Genomic DNA, 23,440 nt, shown 5'->3' on the forward strand with positions numbered 1-23,440 from the left:
GTGCTAATGCCTTGATTAAATAATAAATACTCGTATTTTCATAATAGTTTGATATTCACAATTGTTTTCGTGGGTATTTTTGAACACTTTTCAAGTCTACTTCTCACTCCATCCATCCTTCTCTGTCTCTCGCTTTTTGTGGGCACGCCTGCGCAAAGTGAACCAATTTTGGTCTTCGATCTTGGGAATTGCGCAGAGCAAATCAAATGGTGTCTGTGTGTGTTTAAGTGGGTGTTTGGTTTTGTTACGAGCTATAATATCGAGCCATTTTCGATTTGGATTTTGGATTATTTTGACAGCATTCGACAGCATTTATTTTTAGATACGTGTTATCATTTGATGAGACAACATCATAATCGCTATCGAAGTGCCACTCTCTAGTGTGAGATGTCTAAGAAAGCGTTCTATTTACAAATGCAATGCTTGGGCATTCTCTTTCTGTGGCATTCCTCTCGATTATGTGTCTAGAGTAGAGCATCGACGTGCCCACTTCTGGTCTAAGGCTTAGGGTTTGGCTACGATCTGTTTAAAGGGAGGGAGGGGCCAATCCCCAGTTGCATCGATGGCAGGTTTTTCATTAATAAATCTTTGCGGTGCCCACTCCACCCATACGACTTTGTCGCACTCTCCAGCTGTAGCTGAGATGATTAGATATGCTGGGCACACGCCATACGTGCACATTTCACGTACACATTCCGTTTAATGGGCAAATTACGAGTTGGCCTGGCAACACAGACCCGGCCCGGCCCGGCCGGAAGTACAGTTGCCACTAGGAAGTAATTAGAACTAGAGCCAGAGTTGTCGCCTTTTTTCTTTCTCTCTCTCTCTCTCTCTCTCTCTGTGTATTCTTATCGCTTGTACTTGGCTTCTTTTTTGGAGTATTCTTTTCTGGGTTTGTGGCTGTTGTATCTCTCAGATACACAGATACACGCCTACCGACATAACACGATGTTGTTAATTGAAAACTGATAACTGTCTCTCTGTTTCTTTGCTCCTCTGTTCATCTGGCTGTTCTTTTTCGCCGAAACTGAACTTCTGCTTCTGCTTCTGTTTCTGTTTCTGTTTCATTTTAGTAGTGCCTCCCTTTTTGTTTTCTTGTTTTTAATTGTCGTTATGTTATGTATGCGTGTCCCCATATCGATTCGCGATTCTCCATTCTACAGCTGTGTATCTATGTACGTATCTATATCGGTATTCTCCGCACCGCCTGTGGCCTCTGTGTTTGTGTAGATATCTCTAATTAGTTTCCAATTCAATTTGCATTTCTCGTTTGTTATGTTTCCCCCCGTGCGCCACGTATCCCCAGTAATTAATCGTCTTAAATTATGACATTTTTAAGTGTTCTGGAATTGAATGACGACTAAAACCAATGAAGTCTCTGAATATATCGATGATGATTGGCATTGCTTTGCTTTTTGCAGGGTTTGCCCGCCTCTCCACATTGTTTAACTGTCGAGTTCTTTATGTTCGAGAATGCGAGCTTTCTTATAGGTAGGGTAGGGTTCGTTTCTCGCTGACTTATGATCGCTTTCAGGGTCGTGTCTTGGGTGAATGATAAAGAATGATAGAAATATAAAGTCTCAGTTGCTCGGGAATTGCAATAAACAACATACATATTTCGAGTGCCTGATAATACTTGAAATGTTACTTGTATTGCCCAAAATAACAGGTGACACTCGTGAGTAATATTCACACGAGCATGCAGTGGAATATCTCGTATTCGAAACTGTTTTGTTTTCAACTCGTACTTCCCCCAAGGCTATGGCACAGTACACCATATGGCACCTTTCCCAGACAATTCTCTGTCACTCGAAAATCCCATCTCCATCACCCTACACCCGCCCTATCTGAATGTTTGTATGTTGCTGCCAGAGATATCTGGCCCTGCGACCACCTCTTCTGAGTCATTAAGATAAGCAATTTTGTGTGTCAATTTGTCAACTCCAAAACGAAACAGAAATAAGGCTTTCGGATTCCGGATCAAAGCCAAGAACCGACAAGCACTTGAATACAAATAAAATCTATAAGGAATGTACACACAAATTATTTGTACACAAATATTTAATTACGCTACTAATTGCCAGTGACGATACAATCCACTACAGCAGCAACAGCAGCAGCACACTCCAACAGTCCACGAGGTCAAGATACTTTGTCTTCCAGCAAGAGCGAGGGGGAAGATACAGATACTCCGCCCCTCCCCTCAGCCAGCAGATGTTGTGCAATGTTTTTGGTTGCCACCATATCGCGAGTGGATCACAAGTGGCTTTATTTCACTTTTTCCATTCAAGGCGTTGGGGACTTGACTTTCACAGAAATTGCAATGATCTCAGAGCCCTGCGTTCAATATCAGTTTATAGATATTTATGACCTGTTATATATAATGTATCTCAGACTGCGATTGCGTGTCGCTCTGGCTGTCTGTCTGTGTGGGGGTGGAGCGACCATGACGTCACTGCTGCAAAAGTGAAACAAGTTGGCCTTTGTCAGCAAATCATTTAAATGACATTACACGCAAATAAAACTAAACAACAAGCGAATAACGAATACACGAATACACGAATACAAATCCGACAATGAGTGTGAGTGTGGGACGCCCACAACAGCTGGGGAAACCGGTTTGCTGATATGATGGGTCGGGACACACACAGAGCAAAGTAACTACTGAATCTCCTCCAGACTACAGTCACTGGGTCACAACTTCCACTTCCACAACCACAATGTAGGGTTGCCGAGGGGCACCCTTGAGGTGAAGTGGAGCTTACACGAATATTCCATATTACATGTTTATGTTTTGGCACCTTTGTTTCCACAGTGCTCAGTAGGGCAGAGGAAGGCCTGACGCCATATCCCCCTATACACTTTTTAAGGAGCTCTTTCTGTTTTATGAATAGCCTGCTTAGACTTTTTTACAAGCGTTCAAAGAGCAAAGAGTCTCTTCATTTAACAGAACTTTAGGTCTTATAATTTATCTGATACATTTGATATAGCTGAATCACCGAATGTTAAGCGTATTTGCAGTTTCCCTTGGCCACTTTTTGAATGTTTTCTTAGTGGTTGTAGGGAGGTCCCGTACCACACAGGTCCACTCATCCGACATTCCCGTTGTATTTACTTTGTGACTGTTCACAAAAGTATCGACTAAATTCCACATTGACATATTTCTCTTTTGTTTTGGGATCTTTCGCAATACAATATGCAAAAAGTGAATGCCAGAGATAAGGTCTCCATCAGCAGAGGCCAGACCGCATGATGGTGTGGGGAGTTGTGGTGTGCTGTGGTGGAAACGACGCCCTCTGCCACTGCAATTGCCGGCATTCCGCTGCCAAACGGGAAATTGTCTGGCATCAGAGCATAGACTCAGGGGCGGAGCTACTTAGGCCTGAGACGGATGTTGGTGCCTCGGGGACAGGCGGCATTCCGCAAGCTATGGGCGTAAGCGGCGTGGGCAGCGAGCGGTTTAGTAACAGTTAAGAGCCCCACACTCCACTCCATTCCACCCCACTCCACGAGTGCTGCAAACCCCTTCCGAATGTATTGAAATCGGATTCGGAAACCCTTTGGTTTCGGAATGGAAAACTTTGATTGACACGCAAATGGCGTGTCAGAAGTCCATTCAAAGTGCCATAAGCAATCAACTGGCAATTAAAAGCCTGCCCCATTCCGCACCCCATTAGACGAGATCTGCTTAACGATGTGCGATTTGCAATTACTAATTAAAACAACGATAAAACAGAAAGAAAGTATAGCTTTAAGGATTCTCCATACCATGTTAAACATCTGCTCAAAATCATAATACCCAACGGAAATGCAACAACAACAGCAAAATGGGGTGAAAAATACGCCTTTAATTCGCTTGCACATATCGATTGTCTTGAGAGCGTAGTGCCCCACTTGAGGAAGTGGCCTGTCAGATAGGAGGGGGCTGGATTATCTAGATACAAGAATCACTCGACTGCGACTGCCACTGCGACCGAGAGATGCAAATAATTGAAGGCGTAACACACACACACACACACACATACTGTCTACCCATGCACGTTTTGGTGTGTGTGTGTGTTGTGTGGCTGAGAGCCGAAAAAAAGCAAAGCTTTGGTTTGGTCGCATTAAGCCTACGCCAAAAAATCCGATACTCATTTATGGACACAACTGTGGTGGTGCGGAGCTTAGTCACACTCCATTCCCAGGCCTGACTCACGCCCCGATGATCGAATATGAGTTTCATGTGTAATCCACTCATCTTGAGACTCCTCTTTGGACTCCCTTCGCTCTTCATCACTTCCGTTAGAAATGAAACGGAATGAAGCTGGAACAGCTGTTTACCTGTCGGCTCCGCTGGGCCCCAGCTGCAGCTTTACTTCCAGCTGAAATTCAACTTTCCATTTTCATAACGAGATTTGTGATTGCCGCCCGCCGCAACAAAACCCACCCCAAAGCCAACTGCATCTTTAAAGCTCGCTCTCTCACGCAACTCTCAGCTGATCTGCTCACTCTCTTGCTCTTTGAGCGTCGAAAACTCACTCAATGTCAGCCCTGCGCTCTCTCTCTCTCTCTATCTACTCTACTCTACCTCTCTTTGGCGCTCTCTAATCTTTTACATTTTTATGGATTCTTTTACTATTTTTACACATAAATATTTGAGCCCCGGTCGCTGCTCTTTTACTTCTTCTTTTAATGGTTTTTGTTTATATGAAGAAAACTGCAATTTGTTTACAACTGTGGGGATATTTCCTTGGTGCTCTTGTTTTTTGCCTGTGGCTCACTCAGCTGAGTTAATAAACCACAAGAAAAGACCGCAGCCAAATTAGGGCTTTCTGTTTATTAACGGCCATGACCATTAGCGGTTTGTCTTTTTGGTCGACGAGCCCACATGTCATGTCCGTCTAAGCGGCTTCCTCTGGCCCGCAGAAACCACAACGAACCACTCACACGACACACTCGGGGCACGCTCGTACGCACACAAACACTCGTACCAAATATGAGGAATTTCTTTCCATTTTGCACACTCAATGACAGTTTTGGTAATTCATTCAGCCCCACAGAGTGAAGCTGCTGCTTTACTCAAACTCGGAGTGGTAGAGAGAAGGAGAGAGTGAGACCCGATCGTGGGGTGCCTCTTTGCCGTTCGTTCGTTCTCGCGCGCGCTCTCTTCCCACACAAGCGGCTGCCACGAGCAATTTTACAAGGTGGTCTCGTCGCTAGCCGAATCGTTGGTTTTAAGTCACTTATTTTTCTGAGCATGAAGCTGGCTTGTTGAAAATGACTTTTCAGTTTTTGCAGCGAGAAAACTACTATGCTCTTCTGACGTTACACTCACACTTCCTATGCAGAACCCTCTTATAAACAGCACTTATAAACAGCATAATTAGTAGACTACTTTGTGGCGACGAGACCACCTCGTATAGTTGCTTCTTGGCCACGAGTACACCTGCCTCAATCAGCTCAACGTTTGCTCTCTTGAGCGCATTCCACTTTCAGCAGCGATACCGAGCGGTTGGTGTCTCGCAATAACGAACAAACAAAAAATTATAAAAATTGTGTGCCTTCTAGTGAATCTAGTGAATGTGAATGTGTGTGTGTAAATTTGTAAACGCACACACGCATCAGCACCGCCAGCCGTTTGTCTAACTTGGCCCTAAACGTGAGCAAAAGTGGCAGAAATCGAAGAAAACTACTTAGTTTTCTCCGTCTTTCTCTCTCCCTCTCAGACCGCGCGTGTGTGTGAGAACTCTGTGCAAAAAGAAATGTGGAAATGTGGCTTATTAATTCACAATTACGAATGAATTGAATTATTGAACAACACTTGTAGAGAAACCAGTGTTTATCTTTAGTGGAAAATACAGAAATACAAAAACTACAACCACACACTATAAAAATAACTGAATGGCTAAATTGAGTGACTGACGCTTATCGTCTTAAAAAACGAGAAGTGGAATTCCTTTACGGCTGGGAATTCGGAATGGAAATGCAAACCAGAATGTGGATATCCAGTGCGAGTGCGAGTGCGAGTGGAAACAGGGCTGTAAGAGGCCAACGCCAGTCTGTCCTTTCCAGCAGCAGCAGCTGTGTTGCATTTTTTAAATATTTGCCTGAATCAAACACACTGAAAAATCCCATCCCCCGAAATCCAGAGGCACTCCGTCCAAGAAGTTTCAACCTCAACTTCTTTTGTTTTTTTTTAGTTGTGGTTCTTTTTTGCCATTTTGTTGTTGTTGGTGTTTGGATGGCGGCTGGCTTTTCATTCAATAACCAGTTTTGGTGTCTTTTTGGTGAGCTTGAATTGCTCTTTAGGGGCGATCCGGGTCTCTTGCTTTTGATCGCTGCTGCACGCACAAAAAATAACAGAAATTATGTAGTAGGTTTGTGTTTGATTTGGTGTTTTCCTTTTGGAACTGTCGGAGTCAAAGAAAGGGAGTTATTCGTAGCCAGAGAGACAAATTAGTCATGCCAAACGCATGCACAGGTCGTGCCACGATCTCTCTGCCTGTTCTCTCTCAACCTCTCCCTCTCCATCGTTATTTGTACCTGTAGTTCTCACATAGTTTTCTCAGAACAGACACATGCCAGGCATAGTTCTAGCTCGCTCTTTGGCTTAGCTTAAAACGAGTGAAAGAGAGTGAGGGAAGGCAGCAAAAGCAAATGCAACATGTTCCCGCATAACTGTGCCAGCCAGTGTTGGGCAATTCAATGGGAACAGGCACAGACAACAAAAACAACAGCAACAACAACAAAAGCCCAAGTTCAAAAAAGTGCCAGAGAAATATTTTCCATGAATTTATTGTGTGAAATTTTGCATGTGAATGGAAAACTGCACACACGGAACCAGCAGAAACGGCAGCTGCAGCAGCAGCAGCAGCAAAAACAAACAATAACAAAATACGAGTGAAAATGATTAAGTGAAAGATGTAAAAACTGGAAAAACTTTAGAAGGGGCGGGCGGGTGTGTAGACAGAAATCATCGAATATGTGGGCAGAAAGAAAGTGAAAGACTACAGAAAAACTAAAACTAAACCTATGCCCATGCCCATGCCCAACAAAAATTAGTTAAAAGTTCCACGCCAAATGAGAAACAACATTTCGTTTCGTTTGTCCCTTAAAAATGCAAAATTTGCATAAGTAAATTGCAAAACTAAAACAGAAGATGAGAAAACAATAAACAAGAAAAGTCTGAATGAAAAATGAGCGCACGAAATGAAATGTGTCTTCCCAGAGATATTACTATATATACTATAGGCACTATATATAAAGGTGTGCGTATCTAATCAGAGCAACAAACCGTCTCCTGGGCCCGCAGCTGCCACATTCATTTATTTATATTCATTCGCCGAAGAAAGCAAACTCCACAGAAACACCCAGAGAAATGGGGAAGGCAGCAGCAGAAGACCATTTGGCCAAAAACCCCAAATTGAACTTCACATTTGTCATTTGTTGGGAAAGGAATGCCAAAAGAGAGGCGAGCAGTGAATCAAGTGGCAGCTCTTACTCGAGCTTTTGTTTCTTTTCAATTGCAATTTTGATCGCGCCCTTCTTCTGATCGTTTCTCTATTGTATCCGACAGATACACATAGTGTACATGTGTAGCTGTGGCCCCAGCTCAGAGACAGTTCAAGAGCCCCTTTGGCTTTTGGCGACAAAATGCACCTCTCTGTGTGTTTCTCTGTATCCGACAGATACATTTCGCTCAGCATGTTTTCTTGTCTTTTTTTTTGTTTCTCTTGGCCTTTGGCCAATTGGAACAGAATGCCGGCAAACGCCAAGACATCATAGTGGGGGATATACATACAATATGGTAGATAAATAGTTTTATAGAGAAACACTTCCTCAAGCGGCAACCGGCGACAACCGGCGACAACTTTTACTTCATTTTAGTCTTTTTGTTGTACTCGCACTCGTCTCGAGAGATCTATCGCAAATTGCATCTCATTTGCCTTCAGCTATGCTGATGATTTCACGTTCAAGTACGCCAAGCGTTTCGTCTGAATCATCGCCGCTCGTTAAATTATATATACGTAGAAGGTACTGAAATACTCCAACTCCGCAGATAAACCAGAGTCCCCCGTCCATCCATTCCAAGCGTTTGTCAATTGCGGGCAATAAAAATAAAATCCCAAAGTGCCATCCGAAGAAGAAATACAAGAAATCCATCCACAGAGAGCAAAGCAAAACAGACAGAAATAAAAACTCCGAAACGTGCTAAAAATTTATAAATACCCAAATACAAAAAAAAAAAGTGTCCGAGGGAAAGTCTGTAGTTCGCTCTTGATGTTGTGCCACCCACAAGATGACATCGCATTCCTACTATAAAGATCGCCTGGGCTTCGATCCCAATGAGCAGCAGCATCAGCAGCAGCAGCAGCTTGCACATCAGCAGAGCACCAACTCGATGAAGCGGAGCAGCTCGCGGCAGACGTCGCACCATCAGAGCTACCACCATGCAACGAGCAGCAGCCAGTCTCCGGCCCGAATCTCTGTGTCGCCCGGTGGTGGCAACAATGGCAGCTTGGACTTCCATCAGACGCAGCGGGAGCAGCGCGATCGGGAGATCTACAGCAGTAGCAGCAACAACAACAACAACAGTCATCATCATCATCATCAACATCAACATCATCACCGATCCTCGGTGGGTAGTGCAGCAGCAGGAGGAGTATCGGCAGCCTCTCCGTTGTACGAGGGAAGTCCGGCGGCACCGAAGAAGGCCAAGCACTCGTCGACGCAGTCACAGCCGCAGGGCGGATATGAGGATGCCCTCACCCAGTTCAAAGGTAGCATGTCCATTTGGGATCATTTTATTGAAGATTGGGACATAATGCGTAAGTCGGCAAAAAGATAGTTCTCGGCGGGACTCGTTTCCGTTTCCTTCAAAGGCATGATCCAGTTTCGTTGGTTCGTTTCGTTTCGTTTCGTTTGGTTAAATATCTGTTCCAGCACCTCTCCCTTTGTTAAAAGCTACAAATCTAACCAGCAGAGAAGACTATTTTGTCTGTAAGCCGCTTAATTTAACAATCCAAAAGATGGTCCAAACGATTTATTATTCATTTCTCGAGCGGAAATCATTTGCATTTTGAAAACTGTTTGTCTGCTGTGTTCTAGGCATGTTTTGTGTCTTAAGCAGAATTCCAATTATGATTCTGTGTCGGTTGCTATATTTTTTTTTGCGCTGCGCTTAGCTTAACTAACACGAAAACATGTTTTTAACCCCTCACACAATTATGACGGAAGTTTTGCAAGTTGGAAGCGAATTATAAAGGGTCAAGGTCATGGCAGCTTCAGCTACTAAAACTAAAACAGCTACTAGCTAAAACAAAAGTCACAGGGCATTTAAATATAATTCTCAAGTTATTTCAGTGGCGGAATATACATAACTTATAGGTCGCACTACATTCTACATCTATCTTGCCTATAATAATTCGAATTTGTGGAAGGATTGACATAATTTACATATGTAAAAGTCTTCCGTGGGCGCTGCGATGGGGCTGCATTTTCGGACATTCTCTTTTTATTTCCTTTTTTAGCATGTGCATTCGTTCAACCCAAACCAAATCAGGGAAGAATGCAAGTTTCTGTATCGAGTATATTTTGCGAAAATGCACTGCACATTCACCAGGGATCTTCAGGGTCATGGGCCCCTGTCTCCATGGCTTTTGGCTAACCAACAATGATATTAATTATTCTAAAATATACTATATATTCCGTCACTCACAAAGCTGTTGACACTTCTTGGGCAAACAAACCCACGATGATCGCAGACCGACCACCACACAGAAACACCTTTCTTGGCACATCAAACGGTGTTCAAATAAAAGGGTCCCGTCACCCGTCACCCAGGCCCTGACCTTGACGAGGGCAGCCTTTTCGCCAGCAAAGCACCCCAAAAGTGTTTGATTAACAGAGGTTCAGTTGGGAATCAGAAATAGAGAAGAAGAAAACAAACGTTGTTAATGTGTACATCAAATATACATACATATTTGTGGAAAACTGGTTAGAGTGGGGGCCTAGTCTGGGCTGGTTTGTAGGTGATGAGGTTTCTCTGTGGCGATCATCATCATCATCATCAGCGGTCATCCGAAGACGACTATTTTGCCAAAATGAACAGTAAGAATTCCACGAATTTCAAACCCAAACGAACTCATTTGCCTTTCAAAGCGATCTTGCAGTTTATTGACTTCATGAGTGGTTTTTGTGTATAGTTTTGTTTTTTCCAATACTAAATAATTATTCAGACTAATTTGTTGGCGCCGTTGGCGCTGGGAATTTGTCATAGATACGATCGGAATTTTGGTTACTGCATTCCCTCACTCCCTCATCACTATTTCTGTCAGTCTCTGAGTTCATAGTTTATATCGGGCAAATCGTTGGAATCATTGGAATCGTTGGTGTTTCTTATCATTGTTGATTGCAAATGGTCAAAACACCGAACGAACGTCCTTCACTGAAAAAAAACTGAACATTTTATTGTGCATTGTGTGCGTGGGACATATCTTTAAGAGTGCTAATCAATGACAGCGGCTAAATGCAAAAATAAACATAAACAAATATCAAATAAGCCACTCTTAATGTTTCCAGCAACTAAACCAAAAGAGAGAGGAGGAATCGTTAGATACCCTATCCCATGCTATGTTCATAAAGAGAAGTCTGTTCGTATGTGCTCGTATTAGTCCTGTGCCAACAACTGCTTAATCGACTGCCCTGTTGATACTCAGGGCTCAAGAGTATTCCAGTTCATGGCAAACACCTTTGAGAACAATTTTACACTCGGTTAGAGTATAACTAAGACAACCTAACGAACGTTTAATCGTCGAAAACGAATCCAACTTAGAACGTGACATCATCACGCGCTCTTCAAAACACGCACACACACGCACACACAGAAGAAACTCCGATAGCGTTCTATATCTGTGTGTGTGTGTGTGTGAAGTCGAACACCTTTGCACAACAATAACAACAATTTGCTGTGAATATTTATGAACGTTTTTTTCTGCTGTTGCTATTATTGTTATTGGCCAGAAGATAAAAGAGCTGCCCGATTACGATTCCAGTCTGAATGCAATCGTGCAGAAATATTTTCACTGAAAGAAAAAGATCCATTAATGAATGGTGGGAAGGTAGAAAAGGTCCAAGAGAGAGAGAGACAGTGTTAGGGAGAGGGGGAAGGGGAAGGAGGTGGAATGAATGCGCCTGAATGGAAAATTGCAAACCGATGAGTCAGAGCTGGAAGGAACATGTTTAATCTTCAGCTCTGACTCAAGTTCGTTCTTCGGCACGAGAGCGAGAGAGAGAGAGAGAGAGAGAGGGATCTCTAGTTGCAAAAAGAGTACAGGAAGTGTGTTACCTATAAAAAGCATCCGGAACTTAGTATGCGGAATAAATATTTGTACCGCACCTGTTTCAATCGAGATCTTCGACTGAAGTTCCTCCTCTGATTATAATGTGATTTGGCAGAGTTCGCTTTCCATCAATCTTAAATATTCGATCCATCACCAAGTGCTACATACAAATATACACCCCTATATATGCAGCTGTTCTTATCGCCTGGACGCCTATTTCGTGTTTCTAAATTTTAGACAGTGATTTCCCGACTAGACTCGTCGACGCCAAGCTAAAATCATTTGCTTTGAATTAATGTATTAAATGTTGGCCCGTAATTGCTTTACTTATTACTATATGAACTTAACCCATTTAACAATTCCTTTGCTGCTTCTCTAACATTATTTCAAGGGCATTTCTGCTTCGACCCTTTTCATATACAGAGGCAAAAGAGAGAGAGAGAGTCAAAGAGAGTAAGCGACAGTCAAACAGGTTGTTGTTTCACTCGTTTAATCGGTCTCTCTCTCTCGCCCACAGTTGCTCTCTCTACCTCCCTCTCCCCGGCAGTTGTTTTCATCTTTTGTCGTTTTTGTTTTGCTTTTGAGCTTCTGCCTCTCAAAGTTGAGGCGCTTTTATCCTCTTTTCTTTTCTAGCCTCCTCCTCCATTCCTGTTATTTCCCTGTTTATTGTTTTATTTGTATGGCACTTCAGGTTATCGGGTTTATTGAACGACTTAATACTTTTACAACTTTATTGAAGGGGGGAAGGCAGACCTTTCCATTCGCTTCGATTGTGAATTGACGTTGAACTTTATTTGCGGATCTGCAGAGTAGGACTGGGCTCTTTCTTTGTTCTACAGTCGAGATTAGATAACGGGAAATCGGTTGGGATGTGCCACATTTACTACGACGATACTACGATAGACCCTGCATGGATGTTGTGTTATGGAGCCATCAGCCTGAAGCAGCGTTTGTTGTTTAGCTACCCCCGCTAATTGCCGCACAAACCGTTTAACAACTTGAAACATGTTCGGGGTTTTGTGCCAAAGTTAAAGAAGAACATGACCATTAGCTTATCTATAGATTGGACATTTCCTATAAATGAACACACATGTGTCAGCACAACAAATCAAAGTTTGGTCCCCTTCTTCTCCTTCTCCTACTTCTTATCGGTTTTCGGTGTTTATCAGGTACAAAAAAAAACGCTGACCAAAGTTTATTTAGGACCCGAGAATTCAACAAAGAGAGAGAGAGAGAGAGAGAAGAGAGAAAATCAAATCAATTATTAATTAGAAAATTGTAAAACATTTGTTAAAGCAAATTAATTACAAATCAAAAAAAGAGAAGATCATAAAATATGAAAATAAATAGTTTGCTTAAATAATTTATGTTCTGCTGATTGGTGGGCGTTCGACATTTGAATATTTTACATAAATTATTCAGTTCTCAGTCAGCGATGAGGCCATACCGACACCAGAACCAGGTTTAGCATCACATCAGTCTACTTTCGGCACAAACTCCCCCGAATATTTGCATGATTTGATACGAATACTAACCAAAAAGAGCTCTGCTGAGTTATATTTTAATGTGAACTTTTGCTGTTTCTCTTGCCTTTAGACGAGCGCGATGCCATTCAGAAGAAGACATTCACAAAATGGGTTAACAAACATCTGAAAAAGGTGAGTAAACTATGATTTAATCATCTCTCAAAAAACATGGAACCTCTGCTTAAATTAAAACCGTCATAATGAACCGAACTGAACCGAACATTTAAAATTTGTTTTCCAAGCAGCATTGGAAGTATGCCAAGGTATTATCCATATCCACACAACATAGTTTCGTTTTGCAACACTTACAGAATCCTTCAACTGATGTAAAATCATTTTTTCAGACCTATACCATGCTACATGTTTGTGTTACCACAAATGGCATACCCTGTTGTTCTCAGTCTGTAAGTGAAAGGGTATTCTTCCTCTTTGATGTTTTGCTCTTTTGGCTTTTTGTTCTGCCATTAATACCGTGGAAATCTTATTTCAATTTGCATTTATTTTCATGTTTATTTTGTTGTTCAATCGAACAAAATTTGAGTTTGTTTGCATGTTTGTTGTGTAGCTCTTAAATTGATTTGCAATTTTCGAAATTACCTTTTACTTATTTGTGTATTTGTGTACCATTATTATTCCTTTCACACCCGCAATCGCACCCTCAGGCAAATCGTCGTGTGGTGGACTTGTTTGAAGATCTGCGCGATGGCCACAACTTACTTTCACTCCTGGAGGTGCTTTCTGGCGAACACCTGGTGAGTGGTCATCCATTCATTGGATTTCAATTCACTTTTGTCACGCTCTCGCTCAACCACCTTCTCTCCTTCTCTCCTTCCATCTGTCTATCCCCCTTTAGCCACGCGAGAAAGGTAAGATGCGTTTCCATATGCTGCAGAATGCACAAATGGCACTGGATTTTCTGCGCTACAAAAAGATCAAGCTGGTCAACATACGCGCCGAGGACATTGTGGATGGCAATCCAAAGCTGACTCTGGGCCTGATCTGGACAATTATACTGCACTTCCAGGTGAGTGAGGCATTCCGTGTAATGGTAATGCGTTTCGTCATTCTACGCATTCATTGATTGAGTAATTGGAGCAAAACTGTGGGCGTACCCACTGTCCCGCGACTGTGGGCACCTCAAAGTCATCTAGACAACCTCCGCCCACGTACCGCCGCGCTCGGCTGTTGAAGGTGACCCCCCGGGCCAGAGTTTGTTTTCATTTGGGCGTTTTGGTTGGCTCGATCGATTCATTGAGCCGTCGACTCAGCTGCCCACACACTAGCAGCAGCAGCAGCAGCAGCAGCAGCGCCGTGCTACAGTCTTGACACGCTACAAGCTACGCAAGATCTACCTAAAAATGTTTGGCGAACGCGGCGCCGCCTTTTAAGGCAACCCGATTGCCTTCTCTTGGCCGCCGTCGCTGACTGACATACATAACAATGTTGTTGCTGTTTCTGCTGCTACAGTTCGTCAGCTGCAAGGCCGTGAGTTGGCTGATCGGCCAATGGATTGAGCCAGTTTGGGCCACCTACACAACGGCAACCGTCAACAAGCGGCTGCCAGGGCCAAAAGTATACATAAGTATGGGATGCACTTGATGGGCATTTACATAATATCGAATATAAGCTGAGAGAGATCGATATCCAAAAGAGATTTCGATACGTTTTCCGAATTCTAACGTGGATGTTTTGGCAATCGATTGCAGCAGGCGCTTACTCATCAGCGGCACCATCATCGATCATCGATCTCAACAAGATCGTCGTCATGTCGCACACATTTCCGCACAAAACCAATCCCCCAAACCAGCCAGCCAGCCAGCCAGTCAGCCAGCCAGCCAGCTAGTATGTGTGTCAACAGAAACTGCAGCAGCAGCAGCAGCAGCAGTGGCAGTGGCAGCAACTAGATGCAATACAAAACTTGAATATTTCGTAATTTGCGACAAACGCAGATGCATTTTCAAGCCTGGAGCCTCGCATGGCTGTGGCTTGACTCCGACTTGATCGATGGTGCACATAAATGCTCAATGATGCTGCCAGTTCACCGACCATGAGGCAAACAACAGCAACAGCAACAGCAACATCAGCCACCGGGGCTGCCAACTGGCGCTCATTCAATTGAGGCGAACGAATTGTAAATCACTTGACAATGTGAAACTCAATCGCGCGTCATTTACTGTTTCGCTGGGATTTTTATTTATTATTTCTTGTCTGTTGTCTGTTGTCTGTTGTCTGGCCACAGACAGCAACGACAGCAGCAGCCGCAGCCGCAGCCGCAGCCGCAGCCACAATTGTCTGACCCAAGGATTTATGTATATTGTTTTTGCTGCAGTTGCGGGTGTCTGATGTCATCTGTGGCAGCAGAATATGCAAATCCACGAGCCAGATCTTGACTTAAAAGGATATTTCTTGATTTGCATACCAAATTATCGATCTGGAGTCTCAGTCCCAAATCCATATATACATACTGTATGGAGTATATCCAAATCCGAACCGACATCTGACAATTATGACACAATTCCTGTTTTCCATTTGGGTGCGACAAACGCGAGCGCAGTCGGAGCAATTTTGCGCAAAACAGCAGCCGCTGGCAGTTTGTAACGCTCCTTAGCTTGTAATTAAGTTATAAATTGTGCAAGCAAATCGATTTGATCTATGAACCACCCACAACAGCAATCAATCAGTGACTTTGAGGCGCTTTGCTTTACGTCAGATTCTAAGTGTCATAGAAAAATGTCGAGCTTAGAGATCATTTATGAAAGCAATTGGGAGATGTTTCGTTTAGCTTTAAGACTTTATTTAGTGAGCTGCGAACTCAATTTGTAAAGCTAAACACTCGACTTGGCACTATACCGCCATCAATTAAAAAGATTTAATGTTTTTAGCACACTTTAAGCCACCCCCAATCCCCCAGTCTCTGGAAAACCTTGCGGCTGCCACATCAACTTCCTAAGCCTCTCAATTGCTGAATTTGAATAATAAATTGATGGAACAACCCCTTGGGGGCAGACAGTGAGATCTGTGTCGAATGATTCCACAATTCTGGCAAACGTTTCCATTATGAGCATCAGATAATTTTCCAAGCAATTTGCCATTTTTCATTGCTCGTTAGTTAGTTAGTTGGGGGGGGGGGAGTATCTCACAGACAGCAGCATTTGTATTTGGCCAAAATACCAGAACCGAGTTGTTTGGCCAAGTCGCCGAGGCATACAGAAGTAACGCCTCGAAAGAAAGCCAACTGACAAACAGAGAGACGAGACACCGAAACACAATGGCTGGGCTCCAGCAGCGTACCGATTCTCACGTCATCGTTCGAAGCTGAAAAAAGATTATTATTATTATTATTTGTTATTCGTTTGTTGGCATTTGATTTATTATAATACGTCGCGGTATGTGTTACAATAAAGTCAATGCCAAAGGCAGTAACCAGAATTACTTATAAACCGAAATTCAAATAAATATAAAAGTATTTTCTGCCCTGTCCATGACATCAGCAGCAGAGCTGCTGTAGGAACAAAACGAAAGACTTCAACGCACAGGCGGCAGGGAGGCAAGCAGCAAACGCGAGATGTGACCAGCTGTTTGGTTCCAATATGGAATGTTAACAATCCAACAACAAATGCACTTATTCGTCTTAATTTATGACATTAATGACTGAATTTTTGAATGGTTTTTCTCTCTCTCTCGCTGTGTGTGTGTGTGGGTTGACATCTCGAAATCTATCTTTAGCAATCTTAGGCAAAAATCAAAAAGAGATAACAACAAAAAACAAAACAACAAAAAAGCAACAAAGTTTCATTAATAAATCGAATCGATAGCCGATGTGCACATACATATAAGGCAACCAGTCAGCCATCCACAATATTCCTTCCCTCTCTCCCACCTGGTATGCAAATGCCAAAAGATCTGTGATCTGTCTATAAAAGTTAAACTCGACAGTTGTTTGCACTCGAATAGCGTTTACAAGTGTAAACGTGTCTCAAATGGCTTATAATTAATGTGAATGGAAAACACACTTAGACACAATGCAATCCACTGCCCAGTTACAGATACAGATATAGTCTAGTATATGTTTCAGGTATGTAGATAAAATTACAAGCAGCTAGGCAAATATTGCCATGATATACCCAAAGGAATGCCACAGCTTGGCGCCCACGCAGACACCCACAATTTCCGATTTGGAACAGGGCTACACACGGGGGGGATTCCGCTGAGGTGGTGGGTGCTGGGGAATGGACATGAAAAAGTGTCAGCTACTGGTTTCATTTTGTTTCGCCACCACAAACAACACGCCTCAAGTGCAAAGTGCTGCTCAAATTACGATAGTTATGAGCATAATGCGGCATTTGTTTACTGGGTTGCATCACCTCGGTATTAATAGGCCTCTGGCATGCCCTGTCACTGCAGTGGCTAATTAGATTTGCAATACATTTGTGCATACCGGCCAGGGTACGGACCGGACCAGGCCGAACCTTCTCTTAGCTGCCCGGCCACCCATCCAACTCTCTTTGTTGACTGTAGCCATTTGAGAGTGTGTGTGAATAAAACAGCCACTGAAAACAGTTAATGCATAATGTGTATTTATTACACATGTACATAAATATAACGATAGCCAGGCCAGCAAGTACATACAGTACACGTACCTGTGCGGCACGTTCAAGCTCTGGAACAGCTGTAGTCTTAGTCCATATGGGGCATTGACAGACAGCCAGTTCAGGCATGCAACATGCTAATTAGCCAAGTGTGTTGCTGCACACGTAAATCAAAGCAACTTATACTTCCGTCTGGGTAAATCAGCTATAGAAGTGAGAGACCACCAGAGACTATTAATTCCATTTATTGGAGCTCTAATAAATATACGTTTGAAGTGCAATTCACTGGGATTCTCTTTTGCAGCATTCACTTGTGCATCGCAAGTTGTTTAAGGGTGTGTGGTAGCCCTAATTCCTCATTTCTAAATTTACTTTGCCATTTCCCCTGCCATTTGATGTAAGCCTGGTCACCATCATCATAATTTCTGTTTTTGGGTCACTCTGGGTGTAATGGTCTTGTCGTGATGTGTTATGAGGCGACTTGCTCGTAAATTGGAATTGCAAAAACCCTAAAATATCATGGGGTCACGGGCCCAAAGAGGAGGAATTCTACACCACGAATCTTGGAATCTATTTTTATATATCTGCTTTTGGCCAACTGTTTGTAAGCTTTTTTTTGTATTTTATTTTATTTAGTTTTTTGTTGCCGATTTTTAATTAAAACTTGTTCTCGCTTGTTTAATACATTCCACTACTGCTTCTTTTTTCTTCTTTCTTCTCTTTGCATTCCTTTTCTGTCTTGTTGGGCTGCTTTTTCTTCCTTCTTCTTTGGTTTCTTCTGTGTTTTGCGATTTCTTCCTCTTCTAATTCCCATTGTTAATATTCTTTGGCCCGTCTTTTTTGATGTGTGAGAATACGGAAAAAGAAGTACCTGTGATGACGTACCCCACTGAATGGGAGCCGCTTCCCTCCTGAACCCTTTAAGCCCACGAAGAGACTCAGTCAGAGAGGTCTGTTGTTTCCCCTCTCCTTTTTGCCTCTCTCTTTGCTGCTGATGTTGCTTGCTGTTCTTTCTGCGTTACATATGCGTTGGCGTAGGCGTTGGCGTGAACGTTGGCGTCGTTGCCATGGTGTTGGCTGCAAATACGTCATCAAAGCGGCACCGCAGCGGCAGAATCAGGTGGAACGGCAACAGCGGTGGCGGCGGCAGCGGCAGCGGCAGCGGCAGCGAAGCCAGCAATCCATAACGGGGATGGCAGAGGCAGCCACACACTCGAACACACACACACAGGTACACACGCACAGCTGTCAGCACGATCGCGATTCCATATCCATATACAAGTCCGACTTTGGCTTTTGACGCCAACGCCGAAGCCGAAGCAGCAGCAGCAGAAGCAGCTGGCAGCAGCAGCAGCGGCAACAAAAGCGATCGCCGTGTGCCAATTCCACTCTGTTTCGGTTTCTGTCTCTGTTTTTCTATTCTCACCTGTAACCGCGCTTCGCAGCCGGCGTTGGCGTTGGCGCTGGCATCGGCATCGACGTCAACACCTGAGTAGCAGCAGCAGCCACACTTTAAGCATTTTAACTTGGCCAGATCGCGTTTAGTTGTTGTCGAGAAGCCGCCGTACACAGCATTTGATGCCGCCGCTCTCCATGTTTATATTTGCATGCGTTCCGTAGCGGAACCAGAACTCTTCCGAACCGTCGAACCTCACCGAACGCGTCGCGTCGCGTGTGTTTCCCATCATCGCAATCCGCCGACAAAGTGCTTACCTCCCCCCCCCCCCCCCCCCCCAAAAAAAAAAGCCAGTGCAAACTGCAATCCAAAGTCAAAGCCCAAAAGTGTTGCAAAGTTGTTCAATTAATTCTCCTTCCTGCCGAGTACCGTATGATGTCAGACCCTGGGGGGCAGCGAGCGCTCCAAGCGATCCAATCCGATCTGCGGATCCATCTACAACGTTATTAAGGCGACTGCAATCAGTTTTGTTTGATTTATTAAATGCCGCCAATTCCAATTGATTTCAATCGGAGCACTGCAATTGAGTTCCATTCCGCAGCTTCGAACCTCAAACCTATTTCAATCATTTTTGTTTTTATTTATGACGAGTTTATTATTAAAGTGGGTCTCGAATCTGAGTGGATTTCTCAATTCGTTTGCTTGTTTGCAAACAAATGGAAACGGGAAAGGGAATGGGAATGGGAATGGGAATGAGAATGGGCTGAAAAGTAAAGTATAGAAGTAGCTGTAAAATAATGACGTACTCTCTCTCCCTCTCCCTCTCCCTCTTGCGCATTTCCCTGTTCCAGTTCAGAGCTTTTAGTTCTCGTATTTTCGCTTTTGCCATTTTTAACGACACGACGACACGGCTCTCCTCAAGTGGTTTATTATTATCTTCTGGTTGGAGCTGTCTGTCTCTCCCCAGTTGCTTTATTAATTTTAATTTATGAGGCTCCCCGAAAATACAGACAATTTGTTAAATTATTTGATAGTGCCTTGCAGTCAGCGCTTGAGCAATGCAAATTGGCAGGCATCCGAACGAGCATCTTCCATTCCGAACAGTAGCCACCCCAAATGGGCAACGACCATATACTGCTACCCGTACCACATTACCAGATGCTACGAAAGCACATTGAAAATGTCAAGCCATTAACGCCTCTTAGAGACGCCTCCACAGACACTTTTAAGACCAGGCATCAGCCTCAGGTATTTTTAGTTTTCGTATTTTTTTTGGAATAATCACATTAAAACCTCGCAGATCGTTTATAAAAATGTTGCAATTAGCATTTTTCTGCCACATGTTTGTGTGTGTGTGCTGGCCTGGCCTGGCCTGGCCTGGTCTGGTCACGGTGGTGCGCAGGCGTAGACAGGCGCAACGACAACCTCCAACCTCCAGTCTCCGTTTCCAAATGCAAAGCAAACATTTCGTTTTTATTTTTTTGTATGTGTTCCCCGGGTGGGCGAGCGTTTTGGTCATGACAACTGTCTTATTGATCTTGAGCCATATAGCAGATTAATCAAGAGATTTCTATTTAAAATGCTTCAAAGCATACATTAGTTGAGGTGTGAACCGTATGGCATTCACAGCAAATACACCAAAGGATGTCCTGTTGATTTAGAAACACTTTTCCTCTATTTACTTTGGTCATTGTAGGACTCGCAGCTTGTTTGCTATAATTATTGGACTCCAAATATTTGCGAGAGCTTTCGTTCATTTCCTGTTTCGATCGTTTCTCTTTCGGGAACAGAGCAAACGGGGAGTGCTGCTGTTCCATTGCCATAATGTTTCCCCATGCAAAATTTGCGTGCCTGCGAAGCTCATGAATCCGCTGCCCATCATGATTCAGCAGCGCACACATGAACTTGTAGTTATGGAATGGAATGGGATGGCATTTTTTGCACACACAAATGACGAAGAAGCAGCAGTAACCAGCAACCAGTAGAAGCAGCAAATAGCGCCCAGAGCAAGACTGACAGGCAGTTGAGATAATTATGTGTACGTACAACACAATAAATAATTCGCAACAATGGGATGGATGGCCCCCTCCACCCAGTTTCCCCCCCTCCCGCATGGAGCACTTCAGTTCGTTCGGTTCACTCTACTTGGCAATCGCTGTGGGGTTTCTGCCAATGTCTAGGGCAATGCCGATGGCGCAGGCGGCGTACCGGTGGGCAATAGAACAAGACATCCGGTGCCGGGTTTTGGGCTTTTCGGCTTAGGCTTTGGCTTTGGTTGGTTTGTTCTTTGGCTTTGGCTTTGGCATAATTAAACGCAAATTGCGGACCGGCGGCAACTCAATTGTCTGCGAGCACGAAACGAATCCAAAGCAAAGGAATAACAATTATTTTGAAATCACGCACAAATATAGCCAAAAGAAACGCAAATTGAACGCAAAACGAAACGAATTAAAGCGAAACCTAAACGAAACAAAGTGAAAACGAAACGATAACAGCATCGATAACAACCGATAGCTGCGACAAAATGCACTCCAGCTCGCAATCGACGCTCAAGCGCACGCAGCAGCTGGTGCGGCAAACGAATGGCGGCCGAGGCGACATCCTTAGCAGCGGCAGCGAAGTGGTTCACTCCTCCCGGGGTCCGCCCATCACCACCAACATCGATGACTCCAGTCTGCGCTACCGCCATGAAACGAAACGGGAACGGACTGTCGAGGCGGTGATTACGGACTACCCGGGAACATCGCCTTTGGGCAGCGTGGGCTTGCCCCACGAGCGCACCAACTTTGAGCGCACGGTGACCTTCCAGGATGCGGCCGGCAATGGCAGACGCATCTCGGAGAGTCGTGCTCTGGTTCCCTCTGGCGGGAACACGGCGCAGGCGGCCAGCAGCAGCAGCAGCAGCAGCTACCAGCAGGTGACGCGCAACAAGCGCATCTCCACCGAAGTGCTGGGCTCCAGCGTGGAGAGCACCAAGACATCGCAACGGGCTCCCAATGGCCATCGGCGCGTGACCACGCACATTGTCCGCAAGGTGACCACGCTGAGCCGTGCCGAGGAGAACGCGCAGCCTGCCGAGGATTTGCTGCCGCCAGCCAAAATGATACGCAGCTCCGAGCTGGAGTATCGGCGCGCTCTGCCCGCCCCATTGGCCATTGAGTCGTCGTCCACGCAGCGCAGAGAGGTAAAGGGTGTCTGGGGGGGCGGGGGAAAAGGTTCTATATAAATTCCTCAGTTTTGCTCCAATTGCTTCCTTTATAATGATTTTCCTCATGCTGCTGATTCCTTTACTAACGCTTTGTGGACATTCTATTGTGCTCGACAGATCTCCGATATTGTTGTGGGCAAGGAGGACAACGTATCCGCACGTGAGGCTTTGCTGCGATGGGCACGCCGCTCGACGGCTCGGTATCCGGGCGTGCGTGTGAACGACTTCACATCGTCGTGGCGGGATGGATTGGCCTTCTCGGCCCTGGTGCACCGCAACCGACCGGACTTGCTTGACTGGCGAAAGGCAAGGAACGATCGGCCACGTGACCGCCTAGAGACGGCCTTCCACATTGTGGAGAAGGAGTATGGAGTGACGCGTCTATTGGATCCCGAGGGTAAGCCAAAATACCTTTTGCTTCAGCTCTGATGCCATAGCTAATGATTCACAATGATTCTCCCTAGATGTGGACACCAATGAGCCGGATGAGAAGTCTCTGATCACGTACATCTCGTCGCTGTACGATGTGTTCCCGGAGCCGCCCTCGATCCATCCACTGTTCGACATGGAGTCACAACGTCGCGTGCATGAGTACCGCGATTTGGCCCAGCAATTCATCTACTGGTGCCGCGAGAAGACCGCCTACCTGCAGGAGCGCTCCTTCCCGCCCACGCTCATCGAGATGAAGCGTCTGCTGAGCGATCTGCAGCGCTTCCGCAGCGAGGAGGTGAGCGCCCGCAAGCGGGAGAAGTCCAAGCTCATTCAGATCTACAAGGAGCTGGAGCGGTACTTCGAGACAGTGGGCGAGGTGGATGTGGAGGCCGAACTACGACCGGATGCCATCGAGAAGGCCTGGTACCGCATGAACACAGCCCTGCAGGATCGTGAGGTGATACTGCAGCAGGAGATCGAGCGCTTGGAGCGGCTGCAGCGTCTCGCGGACAAGGTGCAGCGTGAGATCAAGCATGTGGACCAAAAGCTGACTGATCTGGAGACTCGGATCGTCGAAGAGGGTCGCCGCATTGAGCGGCTGCATCCCGTCGATGCCAAGAGCATTGTGGAATCCCTCGAGACGGAGATCCGGCATCTGGAGGAGCCCATACAGGACATGAACCAGGACTGCCATGTGCTCAACGAAGGCCGCTATCCCCATGTGAGCGAGCTGCACAAGAAGGTGAACAAACTGCACCAACGCTGGGCTCAACTGCGCACCAATTTCCACACGAACCTCGTACAGAAGCTGTCAGGTTTGAAGTATCCCGTCCATGAGACGACCGTCACGCGTCAAACGCGCATGGTCGTCGAGTCCCGTCAGATCGACACGAATCCCCATTTCCGCGATCTGCAGGAGCACATTGAATGGTGCCAGAACAAGCTGGTAAGTACAGAGAGGGAGA

The 23,440-nt window shown here is 44.9% G+C and overlaps 1 protein-coding gene across 42 annotated transcripts in view; it reads left to right on the top strand.

Moving 5' to 3' along the window:
* Positions 1-23,440, top strand: part of LOC117589543 (dystonin) — a 66,118-nt gene that overhangs the window by 2,365 nt on the left and 40,313 nt on the right. For 16 of the 42 annotated variants that reach the window (XR_004574222.1, XM_034281551.1, XM_034281660.1 and 13 more), the window contains exons 1-9: positions 5,478-5,641; positions 8,042-8,810; positions 12,921-12,982; positions 13,096-13,113; positions 13,195-13,254; positions 13,513-13,602; positions 13,704-13,874; positions 22,161-22,440; positions 22,508-23,421. Coding sequence is in view for 41 of the 42 variants with exons in the window: in XM_034281551.1 (XP_034137442.1) it covers positions 8,282-8,810; positions 12,921-12,982; positions 13,096-13,113; positions 13,195-13,254; positions 13,513-13,602; positions 13,704-13,874; positions 22,161-22,440; positions 22,508-23,421 (2,124 nt within the window). In the remaining variant the exon portion in view is untranslated. Of the gene's footprint in view, positions 1-5,476; positions 5,642-8,041; positions 8,811-12,920; positions 12,983-13,095; positions 13,114-13,194; positions 13,255-13,512; positions 13,603-13,703; positions 13,875-18,992; positions 19,145-21,246; positions 22,020-22,160; positions 22,441-22,507; positions 23,422-23,440 lie in introns of those variants that run through there. The other 26 variants (XM_034281780.1, XM_034281896.1, XM_034281886.1 and 23 more) reach the window with 16 other exon arrangements.

Source organism: Drosophila guanche, unplaced genomic scaffold (genome assembly GCF_900245975.1).
Source record: "Drosophila guanche unplaced genomic scaffold, DGUA_6, whole genome shotgun sequence".
In the NCBI taxonomy this organism is placed as follows: domain Eukaryota; kingdom Metazoa; phylum Arthropoda; class Insecta; order Diptera; family Drosophilidae; genus Drosophila; species Drosophila guanche.